The 24,767-nt window shown below is 40.7% G+C and overlaps 1 protein-coding gene across 1 annotated transcript in view; it reads right to left on the bottom strand.

Annotated features, from left to right (window-relative positions):
• The window catches only part of ST8SIA1 (ST8 alpha-N-acetyl-neuraminide alpha-2,8-sialyltransferase 1), a 151,954-nt gene that overhangs the window by 73,663 nt on the left and 53,524 nt on the right, over window positions 1-24,767 (bottom strand). The window contains exon 2 of the mRNA XM_068561415.1: window positions 21,913-22,057. Within this exon, the coding sequence (XP_068417516.1) occupies window positions 21,913-22,057 (145 nt within the window). The remainder of the gene's footprint in view (window positions 1-21,912; window positions 22,058-24,767) is intronic.

A 24,767-nucleotide genomic window follows, 5' to 3' on the forward strand; every position in this document is an offset into this window, starting at 1 on the left:
TCCTTTTCTCAAACCACATCATCTATGCTCACACCCAATATTCTCTCTACACCATTTTATTTACGACGGTTGGCCTCCAGTACAGCCCAAATTTCTTGTCTCCCTATATTTTTGTTGAGGCTGCTACAGTGACTCTTCCCCTCCCCCCTTCCCTACTCTATTATCCACCAACCAAATTATTTTTCACCCTTAAGATTTATGAAGTGTCTGCAGGTATTGTGTCCAATAAGATCCTGTACAAATTCAAGGAAATGTTCAAAAACTGAAGCAGATCAGAGGAACATTAGGATTCATTTAGGCTCAATGAGTCATGAGAATTAGGTATTAAAGCTGTGCACGGTGGCTTGTAAGTATATGTGGAATTGAATCAAATCATTTCTTCAGTACGTCAGAGACTTTTAAACTTATTACTGTTGATGTCGTTATTCTGTTTGCTTGGAAATGGAAGTTTCTTGTTTTTTGAACAAGGCTGTATGCAGAAAAACCCCGTCAACAGAAACAAAAATAGAAAAACAAAAGAGAAGATGTTGTTTGAGGTCAAGGTGGGCGCCCTCCCCTCCCCGACCTCTTGGTCTCTCTCATTTCTGAAAGTGACACTGAGACACCCCAAGGAATTTGATGGTGCAGAAAACTGCTAACCTAATCAAATTCCTTTTTTTTTTTCCCAGAAATGAAGAACCACAAACATCAAACACATTTCAGCTAAGGACATTTGGCAAGTATTTACTGAGTGACAACCAATCATATACCAGTCACTACACAACATATTGGGGCAAAAAGCTGACCCCTGGCTCTATGTTTATCCCACTAAAATGTGGTGGGAATTAAGACATCTGTTTTGTTTTCAATTATAAATAGTGTGCAATTACTCAGTAATGGAGCAGATTGTTAAACTGTTAATCCAATTTAACTGATTAAGTATCTGAACTAGCAGAACCGGATCAATTGCCTGCTAATTAACTATTAAATTAATTATTAAGCTTAAAAAAAGCAAACCCAGTACTGTCCCATATATAACTATTCCATTAAAAAGTGAAGAAATCATGGGGGAGGGATAAATTGGGAGATTGGGATTGACATATACACACTACTATATATATAAAATAGATAACTAATAAGAACCTACTGTATAGCACAGGGAACTCTACTCAGTACTGTGTAATGACCTATATGGGAATAGAATCCAAAAAAGAGTGGATGTATGTATATGTATAACAGATTCACTCTGCTGTACAGCAGAAATTAACACAACATTGTAAATCAACTATACTCCAATTTTAAAAATTAATAAGAATATTTTTTTAAATGCAGAAATCAGACAGAGAATAATCTCGTCGAGAATAACTGGCTCCTGAGGCTTCCCACCTCCCCCCAACTTTATAAAAAATTATCTGTCATCCTTTCTTGTGAGAAAAAAAAGGAAAAGAAGTTGTTTCCAGAGCATCCCTTTCTTCCCAGCATTGCTCCCTTAATCATCTCCCAGGGCACCGCCATACAAACCTCCAATCAGCTAAATTTTATAGCCTCTGAAGTCCCCACTCACACCCCTACCTCTACTTATTTCACCCTACCATCTTCTCCCCTTTTTTCAGTGTGACCCACGTATATCAGAATCACCCTGATATGCATATTAAAGATGAGTATTCTTGGTCCCACTTCTGCCCTCTTGAATCACAATCTCTGAGTAGAGCATGAAAAGCTAAAGTTCTCCTACACAATTCATGTGCACAATAAAGTTTGTGACCCACCAGATCCTACCAACCCTCAAATACAACCTAAGGTCTTCCTTCCTTAGAACTTTCCCTGACCAATCTCATCTTCTGGGATCGTCATCCACAATCCTGCCCACTGCCACCAAAGAGCTACAGTGCCGACTGTCACTCCCTCTAACCAAACACTCTAGACACTTAGCATTTGGCACCAATTGCTAGCCTCCATTTTGTGTATATACCCATCCTCCACAAATAGAAAATAAGCTGCCCAAGAGTATAAAGCATGTCTTGTAACTCCTAATGTCCTCAGACATTATATACTGACCACAATAAGTATGTAAAAGTTTTCATTCATTCATTCATTGACCTACCCAGAGATGCTAGGAATATAAGCAAATAAAGCAAATCTGTTAACTTTTCCAGACTACTGGTATAGAGGTTAAGGATACACAGCTGAGCTAAGAGTCTAGCACACAAGAGTTACAAAATCAAATGCCTACAGAATCCAGGCAGGAAGCACAAGCAGAGTGGAGGGAAGACAATAGGGAGTGCTAAGAACTATGGTAAACAAAGGACACCTGACCAAACCAAAAAGAGCAGGGACTGATCCCTACCCTGTTATGAGCACTGGGACCCAGTGCTGCCAGATATACTGATTTTTTTCCTAAGCAATACTAAAAATCCAGATTTTTATATGAGATCTAGTTTTTAATGTTGGCAATATAGTACAGATGACTTTTTTCTTTAAACAGTAAAAGCCAAACAAAAGACATTTGAGGGCCACGTTTGGCTTGCTGATAGCATTTTCTCCTCTAGAACCCAGGCAGGGCCCTAGCAGACTTATATTTATTCAAAGGGTAGGAGGTTAGGGACCTCCTTGGTGGTGCAGTGGTTGGGAATCCGCCTGCCAATGCAGGGGACACGGGTTCGAGCCCTGGTCTGGGAGGATCCCACATGCCGCGGAGCAAGTAAGCCCGTGTGCCACAACTACCGAGCCTGCGTGTTGCAACTACTGAGCCTGCGTGCTGCAACTACTGAAGCCCACGCACCTAGAGCCCGTGCTCTGCAATGAGAAGCCACTACAATGAGAAGCCCACGCACTGCAATGAAGAGTAGACCCCGTTTGCCGCAACTAGAGAAAGCCCGTGCGCAGTAACGAAGACCCATCGCAGCCAAAATTAATAAATACATAAATTTTAAAAATATATTTATATAATCTTAAAAAAACCCCGAAGAGTAGGAGGTAAGAGATGAGTGTGAATCTTCAATTATTCAGAAAGATATAGGAAAATGCATGTTTTAGGGAAGTTTTAGCCAAAGACTGGGGAAGACTCTCTTCCCCTTTCCAGGACCCAAAGAAGGAGGTCCTTTTAGAAGGCAGTTTGTGAAAAATTCAGGATTCAAAGAGACAAAGAACAGATCAAAGGTTTTTTGAAAAGTCTCCCTAATATCAGTTTGAAATAATATTAAGTCATATTCAGATAGTGTCATCCTAAACAGTTTTTTGTTTTCTAACCAAAATGGGATCATCTTATCCTTGCTGTTGCAACATGCATGTTTATTTAACAAGATATGATGCGCATCTTTCCACCATTGTTTTAATACCCTCATTCTATTTGACGGGATAGGTGGCTCATAATTTAACCGATTCCTTACTGTGAATATTTTAGGTGGTTCCCAATTCTTCACTATGATAAACAACACTGCTATAAACATCTTTGGATTGTGGCAAATCCAGGAAGGTGGATGGGGAGGGAGGGATGAGCCCACTCTATTTTCTCCTTTGGTATAAACAATCAAGTTGGCTTAATTTTATGTAAAGTTCCATGCAAGAGCCTCTTCAAGACCGCTTTTCAGCAAGATTGCCATCCCTAATCCATTCCACGCAGAATTCCTCATGCTGTTACTGACCTGATACATACAACCTTGAGAACTTGATCAGTTATTTTAAGGTAAATCCTTAGATGTGGAATCGCTGGGTCAGATAAGAAGCACATATTTAAGGCTTTTGATATGCACTGCGAAATTTCTTACCAGAAAAACTGTACCAGGTTCACTGACCCCAGTGCGCCCTAACAACTTGGGTCATATCAATAAAAGTTAGCAACTGAGTAAGTATTCATCCATTTCCATAAGAAAAACAGAGTGGAAATCTCCTTATATACTCTCACAGCTATTTCAGACATACCAAGGGAGAGACTTTATTGTGTTATAATCGTTCTGTGGCGGATTACTTAATCTGAGAAGAAAGGCAGTTCAGTTTAACTGGTTATATTCACACAGTTTGGCATCAGTGGGCCTGAGTTCGAATCTGGGCTCAGCTTGGACTCACATCTTGGAACCAGTTTCTAGCTGGGAGATCTGGGCAAGTCACGTAACATCTCTCAGCCTCAATTTCTACAAGTAAAATGGAGACAGTAAAACCAGCTGTATATGCTGGAATTATCAGACGATACGTGCAAAACATTTAGCAAAAAGTCTAGCACATAGTGAGTTCTCAGCCAACTACAGCTCTAGAGTATATCCACAAAACCTAATCAAATTACAAAAATATAATTAACCCACTCTTTAGTAGATTTTATTTAATATATTTGATTTTCATGAATATTTCTTAGACGTTTTACTTAAAATGTAACAGTTTTAGAAATTGAGTTTATTTAAATAAATGTATCTATTATTTCTGCTTTAAAATAAGAACACTGAATTAAAACAAAAATATGTTCAATATAATTTTTCTTCTAAATAGAAATATTTCAATTAAGGAACTTATAGAGGAGTTATAAGCAGTTTATACTCATTGCTTTATTTGCATAGGTGCTTGTTGTAGAGTCATAATTAATAACTTGAAACATATTTGAAACGCCATTAAAATATGTCTTTTTCCTATTTATTTGGCCATCTTCACTTGCATCCACTCTTCACTGCTACCGTGTCTCTCCTGAAATACGGCAGCCTTTCATGTGCTGTACGGTAGTTCCATGATGTCTTTCATTTCCCATAGATACAAAGATTTCCTTTTTCTTCTTTCAATTCCCAATAAGATTCTCAAGTAAATGAAGCTTTCGTTGTTTTGTCAGCAGCGGCCTTGATGGACCATTTGGCTCACATAACACTTAGCTGACTCAGTGAGAAAAAATGTGCATTGACAGGGTGATTTTCAAGGCTAGAATGATTTCCTTTCAAGTGTACTAAACCTAGTGCCAACCCTAAAGCAGCACTGGCAATAGAAAGTTCGGGGTTGGCCAATTTAACCCTCAGCACTTCTCAAACACATCTTAACTGAAGAAAACTTTGCAGACAGATAGAACAATAACATATACAGACTCTATATTTATACACGTAATATAATATACCTAAATTATTTGTCAGTCATTGTCTAAGTGTCCAGGTCATGGAAAGGACTCAAAAGTCACGGAGAATATAACGGTTAAACACACAAATGACAGAGTCAGAGATTCTTGCCACTTACTGACCATGTTACCTTGAGATGATTACTGAACCTCTCTAAGCCTCAGCTTTCTCTTCTATAAAATGGGGGCAAATAAAAGAAACTACCTTCCTAGAGATATTGCGAATTAAATAAGGTGATTATTATAAAAAGTGCCAAGCCTGGCACTTAGAAATCACTCAGGAAATATTAGCAATTACTAACCTTAATTAACCAGTAACTTAAGAAACCAATAACCACATTGCTTTGATCTCCTCCCTGTTTTCGATCATTTTTCCAATGCCCACTTTCCCACACCTGCCTTGCCTGTCCCCATATGCCACATTCCATGCATCCCTCCACTGTTCTGCTTAAAACTACTCTCAACTATCTGGAAACGTGATTCACCAAGATCCCAGTGGTTTTTACAAACTAAAACATAAAATCTGTGTTGCCGCCCGCGTACCACGATGAAGCGTGGCCCCCGCTTGCCACAACTAGAGAAAGCCCTCGCACAGAAACGAAGACCCAACACAGCCATAAATAAATAAATTAAAAAAAAAAAAATCTCTCTCTCTCTCTCAACAACAACAACAACAAAAAATCTGTGTTGCCTTCAGGCACTGTTTTTTAAAAGCCATGACATTATCTATAACATTTTATTGCCAGTATTTTTATTAATATGACAACAGTTTGCCTTTTCCCCCCAAGTTTTCCTAGCCCTCACTTCATCCACCCCACATCTTATAAAACCTCACCATGATTTATTTCCCTGAACCTAAATCTTCATGTTCGAAATCCTTCCTTGCCTCTATCTGTTCATTATGGAAACGAACAAATGAATGATAAATGATAAAATGCCATGAAATGATAATATGCACTGAGAACTTAATGCCGATCACTGACTTTTAAATTTTGACCTGTTCTATATTCTTCCTTCTGAATATTACAGAGCACTCCGCTACTTCTGTTATAAGGCCTTTTCCATGAAAGGTGATCATAATCTGAAAAAGAAGTCTTAGAGGATTACTTAATTTATGGCCTTTACTAATTTCCAGAAAAGTCACAAAGTTTTCAAGTCAAAGATGATTGCTCTAACTGCCCAGACTACACATTGGTGTAGTGTCTATAATTTGGCTGAAATCTTTTTCCTTGTTAGAGTTCCAAGGGGTTAAAAAATTATTACTGTCTCTGGCCAGTGGCTGTTTGGGAGCTATATTGATTGGTTTGTTTCCTAAACATATTGGCTCCGCAGTACTACAAAGACTAAAAAATGTTTCCCTCCAGCAGCTGAGCCAAGATAACTTAAAAACAAGCAGGGAAGCAGTATGTTAATTGAAAAGATGGTGGTATTATAAGAGCAGTCCTTTCAAAATGCAAATCCCACACATTCATTTTGCAGGAAAATTGGTTCAGGGATATCTGACGGCTGGAAGATTGAAGAAAAGAGAGAGCACGATGGCCTCAACACAAGAGCCTAGAGCCTGGGGATGCCAGCTCATGGCAAGGAGGAGACCCAGGAGTCACCCCTCTTCTGGTTGCATCACTGCTTCTGCCCTTTAGTTCTGCTTGGACAGAGGGCAGAGACTGGCTAAGCTGACATCTCTGACGATGATTTTAAATCTTCAGAAATAGCAGCAATTTCTCCATTGTGGTGACTCATAAGATTGATTTCACTGCAACACCTGAGACCCTGTATTGATAAATAACCACAAAAGGGCAAAAATACAGTAACAGAAAGGGTTCACTGTCACCCTATTTGACCATCATCACAGGTTTCCCTTACAGGCTTCAATCTGAGGCAGTCATTCTGGGGTTTCCCAAGTGACTGCTTCCGATGTGGGGCTTTTCCACTCTGGTTTGTGATAATGAACTCCAAGTTTCTTTATATATATATATATATGTGTATATATATATATATATATATATATATATATATACATATATATATATACATACACACACATATACATACACATATACACACACCAAACCTAGGCTGTGCAGTCTACTGGTATTACAGCTGGTGATTTTATACAGCAAAACCAAGCAGTTTCATTCATTCATTCATTCATTCTTTCACTCCACTAAAATTTACTGAACCTCTACCATGTCCCAGGCATTAAGCTAATATCTGAGACACTATAACACAGAAGAACAAACCTGAAATATACATGATAGCCCTTTCTCAAGGCTCTGCCTCCCAGGCTTGACCTTTAAAGCTATAACACTCTTCATTCATATAGAGGATAAAAAGTTGCAGAACAGAGAATAACATCTGTCTTCTTGGAGGTTTACAGGAAGTCATGACCTGACCTACAGAGACAGCTGCAGGAACAAAGGATTCCGGCACCAAGAAGCCTGCAACAGCCAGCCACACCTCTTCCCCTTTTAGTATAAAAGAAGCCTGAATTCTAACTCGGGTAAGATGGTCCTTTGGGACACTAGTCCGCCATCGCCTCGGTCTGCAGGCTTTCCAAATAAAGTCGCTATTCCTTGTCCCAACAACTCGTCTCTCCATTGACTGGCCTGTCGTGTGGCGAGCAGTACAAGCTTGGACTCAGTAACAATACTATGGCTCCCTGTCCCCCCAAATTAAATACTGTCTCTGGGAGCTTCCAGGAACAGTGGAAGCTGTCTCTAGTGAGAAAGAGAACCTTGAATCAAATACTTAAACAACTGAATTTAAAGTGACAAATGAGAGGTACCTGGAGGAAGGTCCCTCTGAGGAAATGATACTCAAACAGGATCCAAGGGATTAACATAAGTGAACTAGAAAAGAGGAGACAAGAGTCTCCCGGGGAAAGGGAGAGAGGGTCAAGAAGCTCTATAGAAAGACAGAACTTAGTGTTTATGAGGAGCTGAAAGCAGGCCAAGAAGGTGAAGTGTAAAGGGTGAGAGGGAACACTATGGAAACTGATGCTGGAGCCCCAGGCAGGGACCAGACCAGGCAGAGCCTTGTGGGCCTAAGAAGCCTGTCTTATCCTGAAATCAATGGGAAGCTAATCAAGGATTTTAAGCAATGTGATGGCACAATCTGATCTGCATTCTAAAACAATAACTCAGGCTGCAATGTGGAAACAGACCGGTGAGGAGGCCAGGTTAGATACAAGAAGGCCAATAAGAGACTACCGTAAAATTCTAGGCAAGAGGCCACAGTCATCTGGAATAGGATGGTAGAGGCAATGGTGGAAAATAAGGAATAGAGATAAAGAGAGAGAAACGATCTTCACAAACATCAAAATGTCCTTCAGCACTACCCGGTAACAATTTCTCAAGAATAATGTGTTTGAAAAGTGATTAACAATAATAGCAAAACAAACAAAACCAAAATAACAACTACATACATGTCCGGCACCAATACTGTGGCTCACTTTAAAAACTGTATGATCATTTCATCTCAAGACTAGGATGAAATTCCAAACACTAAGAAGGTGATCTCAGACACACCATCCCACACCCTTTCCTTCTCCCAGGGCTGTTGCCTTCGTGGGAATGATCTTGGGTCCTTCTACCACAGGCAGCATCTCCTTCCAAAAGAGTGAGGCTGCTGTCATGTGGCTGCAAAGGCTTTGGAAGAATAGCTATCCATTCTATTGTTCATTCAGCTCGTTTTCATTTACCACCTGCTATTCTATGTGCCAGGCCCTGTCTAGGTGCTGCCTTCAAGGAGCTCACAGTCTAGCGCGCAGAAAGCACGTGAACAAATCACTGCTATTCAATAGCATAGTAACAGATATATACACAAATTTGGGTGGGGTTGGGGGGGGCGGAGGACAGATTTTTAATTGATATGGCAGGCAATGGAGATTTGGGAGAGGGAACTGGGAAGGTTATACAGACATGAAGATGCTTTAGCTGGATCTTGAAAAATAAGAATTCATCAGACAAGGAAAGGAAGAATATTCTGGGCAGAGGCAATAAAAAAGCACAACTTTTGGGGGGAAATGCAAGTCATGTGGTAATTACAGAGTACCGTTGACCCTTGAACAGTGGGGGGATGAGGGACCCCGACTCTCCGCACAGTCAAAAATTCTCATGTTAACTTATAATCAGCCCTTCTTATACTCGTTCCTCTGTATTCATGGTTCTGAACCCGTGACTCAACCCACGGCAGATGGGACAGTACTTTAGTATTTACTATTGGAAAAAAATCTGCGTATAAGTGGACCCATCCTTAAACCCATGTTGTTTAAGGATCAACTGTATAAAGTAATGAGAAGCAGGGGAAAGAAGGTGGACAGCTATTACTAAGCTTATATTATTTTATATTCTCCGAGAGTTCAGATATTGAAGGCCTGTGTGCCCCTGTATGAAGTTTGAACTTTATCCTGTAGGTGGTAATCAGGCAGGGTTAACTTGGCCAAGACTGATCCCCCGCGGTCCAGAAAAGGAAGTGGCCTCTGATAAAGTTCCATGGAGACCAGCCGTGGTCAGGTGCTGAAGGCCCTCAATCCTGGCCAATAGCAAGACAGGGATCCCAGCCCTCCCATCATGCCAGGGAAGAGGCTAGCTCTTGCTGAACCATGAGCTGATTGATAGATCCTTTTCTGGCAAGCTATGTCATTCACCTGTGTCTGCAAGGCTTGTCCTCTAGCTGCCAATCATGACTGCAGAGGGCTTTCCATCACCCACAAGCACTGAACTGATAAACCAGACCAAAGCCAAGGCTCTGCCGTATCTTAATACTTTAATATCACAGTCTTTGTATCACACACACCTAATTAGACGACTAATATGTCAGCCTAGTTTAAGGGTCCCTCTCCTGGAGTCCAGAAAGTCTAGGATCTCATCATCTGTAATTATGAAAAGGCAGCAGAGTATCTGCCAGCTGCTACTTGGCCTTCTCTGTGAGATTCCTTCACTGACACTGCTCTAGCAGACTTGGTGAGGGTGCCGTTTGGCCACTTGCTCTTGCGTGCACAGCGGGCAGAGAGGAGCGACCTAAGGGAAGTTACACACACAGATTTACGTTTTATAATGACAGCCGTTGGCAGCAGGGTGGAGGGCGTTGCAGGGAGGCAAGTTCATAAGAGTGAAACCTGTCAGAAAGCCCTTGAATGAGCCCATATAACAGATGATAAACCCTGAACTACCGCAGTGGCAGAGAGGTCAGGGAAGAGGGGATGGAGTCAAGAGATACTTACAAAATAAAACTGCGTTGGGAAAGTGGTTAGTACAGAGGACAGATTCAAACATAAGACCCAGGTGTCAGCTCTAGTGATTCGTGGGCTATAGTATCATTACCTGAGGCAGGGAACAGAGAAGAGAAGGCGGATGGGGAGGGAGGGCATTTAATTCTGAACATGTGGAAGGTAAGGAACGTCTGGGACACTGAAGACAGTACCCGGTGGGGGGAGAGAATGGGTCTGTCTTTACTCACCACTACCTCCCCAGAACTAGCACTGTCCCTAGTACACAGCACAAAGTGCTTAACAAATGCTTGATGAACGAATGGGTGAACTCATTTTATACAGAGTCACCAAAATTTTAGGAAAGCATAGTTTTGCAGGCTGCAGGGCATATTCATTTTGGCGGCAAGTCCAACACATGTGAAAGGGAATTTCTGGTGCATCAGAGCCTTATTTTAAATTTTAACTCAACTCTGACTATATTTTGTTGATTCTTGATTTGTACTAAATTTTATGGATCATATAGAAGTACTATATTTTTTAGATAACCAACAAGGACCTACTGTATAGCAAAAGGAACTATACTCAATGTTTTGTAATAAGGGAAAAGAATCTGAAAAAGAATATGTGTATGTATATATATGTATGTATAACTGAATCTCTGTGCTATACACCTGTAACTAACATGATATTGTAAGTCAACTATACCTCAATTTAAAAAATCACATTTGAACAGGACCAATAGATACTTGTAAATAAACAAGTAAATACAAATAAAATTAAGATTACAGCTTATTTTATAAAAACAAAAAGAAGTACTATATTTTTTCCTGAGTCCATACATATCACTGGCCTTCGGGTTTGAAGAAGTCCTCCAATAATCCCCATCTCATCTGGAAGCGCCTGCCAACCGTAGTTACTTCAGTTCTTAATGACCTTGTGCGTTACAGTCAAAGTCTATGTCAGGCTTTAACAAGCAAAAGCAATTAGGAAATGTATACGTTTTATGGCTCCAAAATTAACAATACTTTGTGAATGTGCTATCATCTGAATAATAGATAAGACCCAAAATGTATATAAAAGCAGAGTAGACCAAACCCTAGGGAGAGAAAAATTTAAGCAAAATAATCATATACTTATAAGGAGCTGCTAGCCAGTGCTTTATTAACAGCAGACCACCTCAAGTAAAGACACTACTGAATGAATTTAGTTTGCTATTGTCTTTTTCTCAGCACCTTTTTTTTTTTCTCAGTAAAGAGTTAAAACTCTGAGTCTCGGTAGACAGGAAAAATAAAATTCGGCAAGAAAAATTTTATGAAAAATAGTTTTCAGAGTATAAAACGTTGGTTATCCTCAAAAAGCACTTCTGTTTCCTTACAGACAGCACACCCACACCCTATCCTGAATTTATCCACCACACTTATCCCCTCACCTATTTTTCTGACAAGCTGCTAACATATTGCCTTAATTAACAATTTTCCCAGATTCCCTCCTTCACTTAGCTTCTGCGCCCTCTGTCCTGTCAGCCTCCACAGAGGTGACACAGGAAAGGATAAGAACCTAACATTTTTGTCTTAAAAATTCTTCTTTATCAGGCCTAATTCTCAGCCTGAACCCACATCGGGGCCACTGCCGATTCGGCCTGAGCCCTGGGAAATGTGGATCAGCTCTGGCTTTGGGGGATGGTTTGAGGGAGCGGCCACCCAAAGCTGTGGGAATCACCATCAAGTTACACCAGCGGTCTTCTGACCCTGGCCTTCGGGTATGGCTCTGGTAACTTGGCTTCTGTCTTATTTTCAAAACACAGCCCCAGGTTGCCCTTCCAGGTTCCTGGTGCCCAGCTCAGACTCAGTTCCAGAAAGGTGCTTCCACCTTGTTCTCAAAAATGGTGCCTAATTTTGACCCCCAGGATGGAAACTTCCACCTTGTTCCCTTGAGTCCCTGCCTGGATTAAATGATCAGCTTTCCAAGCCTCTAGAAGGATGGAACCCTGCCTTCCTCTGGCCAGTACCTCCCCAAAGCTGCCAGTTGCCAAAACCTCCAGCCTAGTGGCTGGAACTTGAAATCAATGACTGTTTAATCTGGCTCTCTGGGTATAGCTCCACCCTCCCCCAATCTCCATGTCTGAGTTTTGCACACTATTGGCACATTGGGTTTTTTTTTCTTTTTTTTAATTGAAGGAGTTGATTTACAGTGTTTTGTTACTTTCAGGTGTATAGCAAATTGATGCAGTTATATACATACATATATACCTATTCTTTCTCAGATTCTTTTCATTATAGGTTATCATAAGATATTAAATATACTTCCCTATGCTATACAATAGGTCCTCGTTGTTTATCTATTTTATATATAGTAGTGTGTATACGTTAATCCGAAACTCCTAACTTATCCCTCCCTCCCCCCTTTCCCCTTTGGTAACCATAAGTTTGTTTTCTTTTCTTTTTAATTTATTTTATTGAAGTATAGTTGATTTACAACGTTGTGTTAATCTCTACTGTAGAGCAAAGTGATTCAGTTATACGTATATATACATTCTTTTTCATATTATTTTCCATTATGGTTTATCACAGGATATTGTGTATAGTTCCCTGTGCTATCCATTAGCATCTTGTTGTTTATCTAGCCTATATATAGTAATAGTTTGCATCTTCTAATCCCAAACTCCCACTCCATCCCTCCCCCACTCCCCCCGCCTTTGACAACCACAAGTCTGTTCTCTATGTCTGTGAGTCTGTTTCTGTTTCGTAGATACGTTCATTTGTGTCATATTTTAGATTCCACACGTAAGTGATACCATATGGTAGTTATCTTTCTTTTACTCCCTATTATCTTCTGGTTACTGGAAACAGTTACCTAGGGTGAGAATCTTAATAACCCTTTCTGGCTACTAGCTGGACCGCCTTTTACTCTCCACAGCCAAATTAACTTCCTTATTCTATCCCCACCCCAACCCTTCTTCACCCAGAAGTTCTGACCCTGCAGATAAGAGGATATGTCAGGCCATGAGGGATGACAAGAATATTGTGCCAGCTCCCATGGGATCTAAAGATTACAGGCCAATTAGCAGAAGAAGAAGAGTAAATTGATTTGAACAAATACAAACACTAAGAAAATGTTCTCTGTACTCATTTTGTATCTTTTTATTCCCTGACCAAATTAATTAAGCCAGAGAAAATTCAGTGTTGATATGATCTAAGTTAATCAAATGTATCTTTATTTTTTTTGTAATTTATTTTTATAATGGGGTTTAGCTGATTTTCACTGCTGTGTTTATGCCGCTTTACACCCACTTGATTCACTTACAGAGAGATACCAATACATAGGTTTTAAGATTCTTACTAGTCAGATATATTCTTCTGCGGTGAATAGGGGGTGTTGAGTCCAGTTCATTGAGCAAGGAGTAGCTCTTGTCTATTACACATTTGGTTTATGGAACGGTATCTGTGCTAATTTCAAACCCTTGTTTTATGCATCACCCCACCTCACCTTTTCCCCTTAAGCAGCCATAGTGTGTTTTCTAAATGTGTGACTCTGTTCTGTTTTGTAATTCAGTTCATGTGTAGTGATTTTTTTTTCCAATTTTAGAACATTTTCATCAACACAAGAGATAATCCCACCCCCCACAAGCAGTCATTCCTCATTCCTGTCACCCCAGTTCCTGGTCACCACTGCTAATCAAATGCATCTTTATGCAGTTAAGCGATCTCTAATAGACCTGAGGAGTGCAAATGAGCATATCAAGAGCAGAGGCCTCCTGGTATGAAAACAAAAGCTCAAAACGAAGTCAAAATCAGAGAGAAATGCCTGTCTACACTTGGACATTTGCCAGTAAGAAGGACCAAGATGAAGAAACCAACTGAGGAAAAACAAAGATATACCAGCTTTTTCTGCAGAAAAACACCCCGTCATGTCAACCGAACCTAAGAAGAAAACGTTCTGTGGGACATTAACACCTCCTGAAAAGAGTTATCACTCCCATCAGACCTATGGGATGAGATTTGACTCAGTGGTAATTGGTGTCATGCAACCTTTTCAGTTGTTCCCAGGAAGCTTTAAGCTTGAGCCATAATCAGTCTTTGTACTAAATTTTACACACTGTCACCTATTTTAGAAAGGTCCACACCGTGGCGAGACACACCATTCCTTACAACTCATTTTCATTTTGTTCTCAACCATAGACAACCTGTGATAATTTTCATTAGAGAAAGGTCTTAATTTGTAATTATTTCTAAGTTTGAAAGACAAAGGCGTCTTATAGTTTACTTTCAACTACTCCGTGGGGCAACTAACTTCTAATCGTGTGCTTTCCTTTCCTCTGAGGATAACAGGTATTTGGAAGTCCTGTGATGACCCACTCTCCTCATCTGCTCAGTTACAGGACAATGAGGGGAACAGAGGCTACTAATCCATTGTTAAGATACACAATCTTAATTCACTAGAAATTAATAATGTATCTTACATTGCACTTTCAGCGTATCATAATTATTATCCAACTATAATGATACAAATAAATGTCCAACTGGCACAGCCTGAGGCATCCTCCATAATTAATTTATATTTCCCTAAATCCCAGACTCAACAGATTTATCTCTTCTCGCCACTCATCAGAATGGAAAATTGATTTGACCACTTTTCTAGAGTTTTCCCCCCCATTGGTTCCCAAAATGCCTAAGAAATGCTTACATGCCATAAATGCTTAAGCAGATAATAAAAGTAACATTATTATATGTTTGCACAGTGCATTCGTTACAAAGCACTTTTACACCCCTAATCTCATTTTAACTTGGTGTCTCATAATAACACTGAAATACAAACACCAGGTATTATTAGTCCCAAACTGAAAATTATAAATTCAGGCTGAGAATAGTTACATGACTTGCCTGGGATCACAAATGTCATCATAGAAAGCCAGGTCTAAAACCCAGATCTGTAGACTCCATTCCCTACATATTTCTCTAACGTTGCCATTTAACCAAGGATGATAGGAGTAAATGCTCTGAATTATATAATGGTAGTGGATCATGTTCTGGATTTCTATAATATAGAAGCAGTGTGCAAAGAACAATTTGCTTTCCTTTGAGAACCTGGATTTCTCTATCACAGATGCGATGCTGTGATTTACAAGGAACATTCAGATGACAAAAATATGTTTCCCAAATATATTTGGTCTTCATGCCCAGTTCCTGACTTGCAGCTCCCAAAACCCTTGGAATTTCCTGAACAATAAGAGCAAAGGGAACATCTTTTATAACATTTGGTCTCTTGTCCTCAGTTCCTGAAAATCCTTCAGAGCCATAAAGGTGAAAATGGTGTCTTGTTATGGATAACAAGCCCCTTCACACCACATCTGGGTTGATGTTAATGAAAGTGACTTTTGGAAACCATCTAATGATGGGGGCTGGCTGTCAGGGGAACCAATCATGAACAGAGGGTTGGAACTTTCAGTCCCACCCCCCTGATCTCCGGGGAGGGGAGAGGGGTTACAGGTTGAATCAAGCACCAACGGTCAAGGAGTTAATCAATCATGCTGACATAATGAAGCCTCCATAAAACACCCAAAGGATGGGGTTCAGAGAGCTTCCAGGCTGGGGAAACAGGGTGCTTCCACTTGCCACGAAGCAAGGCCCCAAGGTCCAGGAGAACAGAAGTTCCTTTGTTGGGGACCTCGCCCTATGTGTCTCTTCATCAGGCTGTTGATCTGTATCCTTTAATATCCTTTGTAATAAATCAGTCATCTAGTGAGTAAACAAGTTTCCTGAGTTCTGTAAGCCATTCTAGCAAATTAATAGAACCCAAGAAGGAGGTCGTGCGAACCTCTGATTTATAGCCAGTTGGTCAGAAGTACAGGTAACAACTTGGATTTGCAATTGGCGTCCTGAGCTGGGGGGAGTCACTGGAACTTCCCATTTGTAGCCGGTCGGTCAAAAGTACAAGTAATAACCTGGGCTCATGACGGATGTCTGAAGTGGAGCGTGGTCTTGTGGGACTGAGTCCTTTACCTGTGGAATCTGATGCTAACTCCGGGTAGGTAGTGTCAGAATTGAGTTGAATGGTAAGACTCCCAGCTAGTGTCTGAGAATTGCTTGGTGATATGGGAGAGTCTCTACATAGTCTCCACACACACACACATTGGATTTGGGTCCAGGAACCCATTTAATAGAAACCAAAATAGAAACCAGTTGGAACTGGTCTTATTTCTCCTTCCAAAGTGGGCCACTAGGGCACCCAAAGTCAAAGGGCAACTACAGTGCTGTACAGGATCCTAGAGCCTGCATATCTGTACTCTATTTTTTTTCCTCTCAGATAGCTATGAAAGAATTTCTCCATTTCCTCTAAGAGTATTTATATAAGGGAAGCAAAAACCTTAAAATGGTTTCAAGGTGATTGGGTGATAAAAATTAACAATGAATCCACCAGAACCCATGACTTTTTAAGAAAAATATAGAAACAAGATAATAAACAATAACACTTTGGGGGACTTCCCTTGTGGCGCAGTAGTTAAGAATCCACCTGCCGTTGCAGGGGACACAGGTTCGAGCCCTGGTCCGGGAAGATCCCACATGTCGCGGAGCAACTAAGCCCATGCACCACAACTACTGAGCCCACGTGCCACAACTACTGAAGCCCACACGCTTAGAGCCTGTGCTCCGCAACAAGAGAAGCTACCACAATGAGAAGCCTGCACACCGCAACGAAGAGTAGCTCTCACTCGCCACAACTAGAGAAAGCCCGCACGCAGCAACAAAGGCCCAACGCAGCCAAAAATAAATAAATTAATTAATTTAAAATAATAATAATACTTTGGAAATCAGACAGGCCAGGTTTTACATGCCAGCCCTCCACTTGCGAGCTCTAGAAACTTGAATAAGATATTTAACCCTCCTCAGTCTCAGTTTCACCCGTGAAATGAAGACCAGAGTAACAACCACACAGAGTTGCTATAAGGACAGAGTGAGCTAACCTGTGAAGAAACTAAGGCAGGCAGTTGTCCAGTGGAGTGCATTTGCCTTACAGCTGAAATACTGAAATTTCCCAGCCTCTCTTGCAGCTAGACACACCCACGAGATTCAGTCCTGGCCACTGACACATCAGCAGGAGTCTGTCCAGATTTCCTCTTCTGTTTCCCCTCTGTCTTAATGGGATCCTGGATCAAAACTAGAAGGTTCCTTGGCCATCAGCTAAAGATGTTCAAGCAGGAGCCTGGGAACTTGATGGCGCTGTGTAGTCACCATCTAGCTCTAAGCTACTCACCTCCTAATCCCTAACTATTGCTTGAGATAAATAAATACCTATTTGGTTAAGCTCCTGTGTCAGGTCTCAGCCAAACACAAGTCTGACAACATGAACCAACACAGGCTTGGCAAAGATCTATGCCCACCAAACAGTCCCCTCAGTTTCCTTCTAGTTGAAAAGGTATATGTTTGGAAAATGATTACAATCATATTGGTAAGTAAAAAAGCAAGCTACCAAATGATGTAGATTATATAGTAGAATCTAAATTTCGTTAGGAGAAAAAACTTGCTCTGAGACTCGGGAATACCCAGGAGCTCAGAGGATTCTATTAAGCACATTACTGTGAAAAAAAAAAAATGTGTATTTTCATTCTAACAAAGTCATTTTGACAATACTACTTCAAAATATCCTGCTGGGTTTCCCCTGGGCCAAGGGCACTGTGGGTCCAGGCCAAGTGGAAGATGTCAGGGAGTTTACGGTGATCAGAAGAGCTGGAAATGTCTGTCTGAGGTGCATTAGTGATGTTTTGTGATTCTGTACATATGGCCTTGGGTGGATATTTTGAGGAAAATTGACTCGTCTAGTTTGTGATGTATTTCACGTGACTATCCAGCACAATGTAAGAGAATGGTGGGCCGACCATATATTTATTACACCAAAGAAAATATTTATCAAATTATATCAACACAGTTGTGGTTTCTAACATTCCTGCTACTCCCTCACTCATTGCCAAAGAAATTTATGCTCTTTCTGGGTAAAAATATGTCTTAGGCCAAAATAGCATTTATTCGGTATTATCTACAAATGTGGGACCATGTAGGCTTCAAAGGGAGAGGCAGAGCAGGAAAGAGCTGATCCCAGCCTAGGGGATGGAGGTATCCTCAAGTATTCTCAAAGTGGGAACACTACCACCACACTGTCCCCTCCAAACACACACACACACACGCACTGCATATTCTAGAAAACCTACATGAGGATTAAAATTCGGCCCTTCATGCCTAGTAATATTCAACAAATATTTCACCAAAATACATTTATAGAGCCATTTGAAAACAGCTGCATCAAACTGTCCTGCTTGGTCTCCTATAGTTCAAGCCAGGGCACAGCAGTGGTACAGCCCAGGCGGGACATACATAGGCAGGGAGAGCAGCTGGAAATGAGCATCTATATTAAGTGCTAGGCTTCACTGCACGAGGCACAAAAATGAGTTTCCTCAAAAGCTCACAAGATAGGAGCTGTTACAGTGGAGGATTACTGGACTGAATGTCAATATTATGACATAGTATGAGTGTGTTTCATGTTTGGTAATTGCAATCATTGTTGCTTTTGTTGTGGTCATCCATGTACAATACTTGGTGTCAGTCTATTTATCCCTTGTAAAAATAAAATACAGTGTGTGTGTGTGGAAAAAAAAAAAAAAAAAAAAGCTCACAAGATGGTATTGAGATCAGCAGATAAAGACTTTTAGAAAACTGTGATAGGTGATTAGGCAAATAACCGCATTGGAGGCAGAATTGAATAAATTTGATAATAAAGCCATGGGAAGTCATAGGAGGTCCAAATAAGAAGCAACTAACTGTAATTACAAAGTATACAGCATCTTACTAGGGCCCTTGTGGACCCTCCAGCCGTGATTCAGGACCTGTTAACTTTCTACATCACACAGAGAATCTTGGATTGCATCTTGGCAACAACAACAAAAGCAGTGATTAAAACAGGCAAAGGAGTAATACCAATAATAATGACAGCTGACATATATGGAGCATTTAGGGGAGAAGTGTAATATATAATTAAACTAAATACATTAAAATATATAATTAAAAGTGTGATATAAATTAATTTTTTAAAAAAGCTGAAATTAAAAAAAAAAAGTGTGATATAAAGTTATTCATTTGAGTTAGCAAAGGAGTGATTTAGCATTATCTTGCTGAAACAGGGAGAGGAGGGATGCTTTGTTCAACTGACCACACGGAGCCCAGCTCACTCACCTGCATTTCTGCCTAATCAGCACACACCACTTTCTTCCCACAGGGAGCATGAATGAAGCCTAACAATTAACTGACAACTTAGCTTCCTGATAACAAACTAGAAATCTTTCACTGAGAAATAAGAGGGCCCGGCGATAGACACCCTTTGTGTTGATGCAAACTGATTCTCCAGGATTTCTATAAATTAATTAGTCATTTCAGAATCTCTGCAGAAGAATACACACGTGACCTTTTTTCAAGTCTACCCATTGAACTGGTTCAGCCCTTTGTAATGCCTGTGCACACACACAGTGATGTGATGACTTTCACTTTCTAAGAAAAAAGCATTTTTCCTTTATTATTCAGGGATGGTTCCCTGGTCTTGCAGCTGGCATACAGAGACACAAAATTCATGTGCACACACTTGAAAAAGAAAATGTTTCCTGCTATCTTACTGCTGCAACTTAACAGATAAGATGGGAAGTTAGTTTGTATTTCTTTAATCATTTCCTCTCTTCAAATCTATTTTCTAGCACAAAGTCAGTTAGTATGACTGAAGGCCCTCATCTATAAAATCCTATTTTGGGTTTCTTTAAAATCTTTTCTATTTGATGAGCTATTAAAGGAGATTGCTTCCTTATCTCTTCTTCATTTCATAGCGAGTTGATATCAGTGTTTGTACAAAGAAGATGCTGTGAATTGGCTTACTCAACCTCAATTCCACCCTTTTTCTAGCTTCCTGCTAAAGCTTGATTGCTTTAAAAACTGCCCCTCCTGGACTTCTTTGCAACTAGTGTTCTGGATGCAAATTAATCTTACCCACTAGATGCACTTGAAGGAGATTTGGAGGGAGGAGGTGAGTTGAAACCCAAATTCCTGGCCCTGTTTCTGCTAATGGCAGTGGCCACTGCGGTTTTCTAATCCCTAAACCACAGTTATGGCAGTAAAGTTCTTGGACTAAGTAATTCCAGGAGCCACCTCTTGACTCCCACTCCTCTATTCGCCTAACGATTTTTTTAGTGCCTAATGCCCAACATGAAATATCTTTCTGCTAAAAACACCTAGGAAGATTTCTGACTAATGCAATTATATTCTTCGTTCCTCAGTCTAAAGATGCGGTATATGAACCAGGACATTAATAAACCTCACATTTACATAATGCTTTGTAGTTTACAGAGCACCTGGACATGCATTGTATGACATGTCCATGTCAACTCAACTCTGTGAGGTGGCTGGACAGGTACTGCTCTCGCCACTGTACAAGTGAGAAAGCTGAACCTCAGAAGAGTTAGGTGACTTAGCAAGGCATTTAGTTAGGAAGAGGTGGAGACAAAATTCAATCCTACATTTTATGACTGTTAATCATTTCCTTTGACATAAGGAAGGCTCCCAAGGGCAAATGAAGAAGAGAGAAAAAGCACAAGGATGCTGGCCATGAATTAAACCTTCTATTTCCTATTTTAAAATAAAATATTTTAACTGTATCATTATACATACTCTAAAACCGTTAAATTGGATGAAAACACCTAAGAATGAACTAGCAAATGGGAGCTATTTCATAGAGCATGTGACTTTGGATCTGGTACTGCATGTGCCTCAAACTTTATAAGATGCCTCCTCTGAAGAATCTTTGCTATTAATACAGATATATGTTTTCCACCTCTGACCATGAATTCTCTTTCTGCACAATCATCTGGCCAAACCAAGAGTAGCGTGAAGACTGGGGGAAGCCGAGATTCATTTCTTAATTTCTCCCTAATGGCAATTTCACCTAAGATCCACTTCCCATCTCCAACTAGGGCTCCCTAGAAACAAAGACTTCCTTTTCCCCCCCACTAGCTACATAGATATATTTTAGTAAAACATTTGATTTCAATGCTTAGGAAACCACAAAGAAAAACATTAAGGAAGCAAAGCTTGATTTAGACCACTTCAAAAGTGGTCAAATACTTTCTCTCCATCTCCACCACTCCTCCACTTCATAGCAGTAATCTAGCCACAGGGTTAAGATTCACAAGCTCTAAGAAGTAACTTCTGACCATATGGTCCCCACTCCCTGAGAGCAGTCTCAGCCCTAAGAAAACATTCCAGAATTGCAAATCTTCAAGATCATGCCACAGCCAACCTCAAAACACTGGAACTCCACAATTCCCTGACCTTGCTTCCTTCTCTGCTTGCTTTCTTCAGTCTCATATGACTCAAATCAGAAGGGCTAGGAAATCTGTTACTCTATAATATCCTACTGCTGCCCCTGCATCACAACATTATTTGATTTCTTCACGAAAAAACGACAGTATAAAGAGAAGCATTTATAATTCAGAAAAGTAAGAAGATGAAAAGAAGTAGATCTGATTAGTTAGGCAAAATCAATTATCCCTTTCCTATGATATCAAGACATATAAGAGACGACACTGAAAGGCAACAAACTCTGTACTAACCTGGGGGAAGAGAGAATAAGTTGAATTGTCAATAGTGAATGAGTATAAAAACTCCCCATCGTACCACATGCTCTTCCCCATGGGGGAATTCATTTTAGTCATAGCAAAGAGATGGGCGGGGTCACAGCAGTCTTCCATCTGTTTCCTAGGAGAGAAAACAAGAGAGAGAAAAGAACAGCAGGTTAAGTGAGCAGCAGACTCATTCACTTGTCATTCCCACAGAGATGTGCAGCCTTACCTCAGCGCCAGCTCACAAAAGCATCTGTGTCTCCAGGGTGATTAGACTACTATTAATTCATTCTTCCAGCCATCAGAATGCATGACCGGAACATTTCATAATTTTAAAAAAGTTAAAAAAAAATACATCAGCTGGTAGGACTGTAAATTGGTGCAGCCACTATGGAAAACAGTATGGAGACCCCCCCAAAAAATTAAGACCAGAACTACCATGTGACCCAGCTATTCCACTTCTGGGTATTTATCACAAGAACGCAAAAACACTAATTTGAAAAGGTATATGCACCTCTATGTTCACTGCAGCATTACAGTTGTCCCTGGGTATCTGCAGGGAATTGGTTCCAGGACCTGCCTCAGGTACCAAAATCCACAGATGCTCAAGTCCCATAGTCGACCCTCTGTATCTGAAGTTCTGCCTCCATGGATTTAACCAACCTCAGATTGTGCAGTACTGTATGTATTTATTGAAAAAGTCCATGTATAAGTGAACCTGTGCAGTTCAAGCCCATGTCGTTCAAAGGTCAACTGTATTTACACTAGCCAAGATATAAAATCAACCTAAGTGTCCATTTATGAATGAATGGTAGAGAAGATGTGGTATATATACACCACGGAATACTACTCAGGCATAAAAAAGAATGAAATCCTGCCATTTTCGACAACATGGATGACCCTTTAAGGTATTATGCTAAGTGACATAAATCAGATAGAGAAAGACTGTCTGGTTTCACTCATATGTGGAATCTAAGAAAAAAAACAAAAAAACAAAATAAAAATAACAAAACAAAAACAAACTCATAGTTGCAGAGACCAGATTAGTGGTTACCAGAAGGGAAGGAGGTTGGGGTGTGGGAGAAATTGGGTGAAGGGGTCATCTGTCTGGTGATGGATGGTAAGTAGACACATGGTGGTGATCAATCTGTAGTGTATGCAGATGTTAAATTATAACGCTGTACTCCTGAAATTGATACAACTAAACAAAAAGAAAGAAAAACATCAGCTCTCACATGCAGTTGAAATACGTCCAAAGGCGAAAATAATCATTATAATTACAGATTGATGGATTTAAACATCCAGGTGCAGAAAAGGCTTGGATGGCTAACGCATCTTCATGGTGATTTAACAATCAGATGGTTACATTTGGGGACCAGGGACTTTACGTGACCTGTACGGAGTAGGGAATACACAGAGCAGCCCCAAAGAGGGTGCACATCCCCCCAGACTGAGGGCATGATCAAAGAACCACCCCTGGGAAATCCTTTTAAATAGAAACAGAATGAGATGAAGGATGTGATTTCAGGCACCAGTGAAGCAACCTGCCTTTCAACTGGTAAATTGCGGGCCTTTCCTGTTCTCGTTTTGTCTGACTCTCAGTAGTGTGAGACACAGCTGAGCGCCGGGACTTGGCGAAGGTCTCCTCACTCTCTTTGTGTCTGAAACCCCAGGGTCTCCTCCCCTTGTCCTGGGCTGGCTCGCTGGCGCTCCTCTGCTTGCCCCTCACATGGTGGCCATATTACTATTCTACAGGCCAAGCTTCACATTCTCCTCGAATTCAAAGCCTGTCAGAAACCAATTCCATTTCCTCACTGAGCCTTCAGGAGTAAAAGAACTCATTCCCCAGTCCCACTTCTAGAAGGACCAACAAAACAAATCGCTGACATAACCACTTCTGAATGGTGCCCCTAAATTGACCTGCTTGCTCAGATATCTTTGGCCACGAGTGGTACCCAAGCGTAGAGCTGATGGGGATGGGGAGCTAGAGTACAGCCATCCTTGGTCTCCTCAAGGTTGGTTCCAGGACTCACCCACCCCCCCCCCCAATACCAAACCCCATGGATGCTCAAGTGCCTTATATGAAATGGCACAGTGTTTGCAGATAACCTACACAATTTCTCCCGTGTACCTTAAATCATCTCTAGATTACTTATTAGTGCACTACCTAATGCAGTGTGTTATGTAAATAGCTATAAATACAATGTAAATGCCATGTAAATAGTGGCCAGCGTGAGGCAAATTCAAGTTTTGCTTTTTAGAAATTTCTGGAAGTTTTAATTTTTCCAAGTACTTTCCATCTACCCATTGGTTGAATCCTCAGAGGCAGAATCTGAGGATGAGGATTTGGGGGCAACTGTACCTGGGTTCAAATATTGGCTCTGACACTTACTGACTCCATAACCCAGGAATGTTACTGGGCTTCAGAAACGGCCTCAGAGACTGTTCTTGAGAATTCCCTGAGAATGCACAGGTGAAGCATGTAGTACAAGTTTGACCTCATTGCAGAGATGAATAAATCGAGTCAGTGCCTGGAACTCTTCCCAACACCTGGTGCTTTCTCTGGGGCTTTCTGGTTGGCTTCCCCTTCACAAAGGTTTCAACAGAAAGGACAGGGGAGAGGGGCTCGGGAAAATGGCCTTCATCTTTCAAAGTTGCTAGAATGTGCGTCACTCTTGCCTCTACATCATCATGCCGTCAGCTGCTCTTTCCTTGCCTCCTCCATCTTTGGTAATTTTTATTGTGTTTCATTACCCAAAAGGCAGCCTGAACAGAGGCAGGAAAGTTTTATAGTGAATTGCCTACATTTTCTCAAAAAAGCATTCTAGGTACTATAGTCAGTCAAC

The sequence above is a fragment of the Eschrichtius robustus genome, chromosome 13 (genome assembly GCF_028021215.1).
Source record: "Eschrichtius robustus isolate mEscRob2 chromosome 13, mEscRob2.pri, whole genome shotgun sequence".
NCBI lineage: Eukaryota > Metazoa > Chordata > Mammalia > Artiodactyla > Eschrichtiidae > Eschrichtius > Eschrichtius robustus.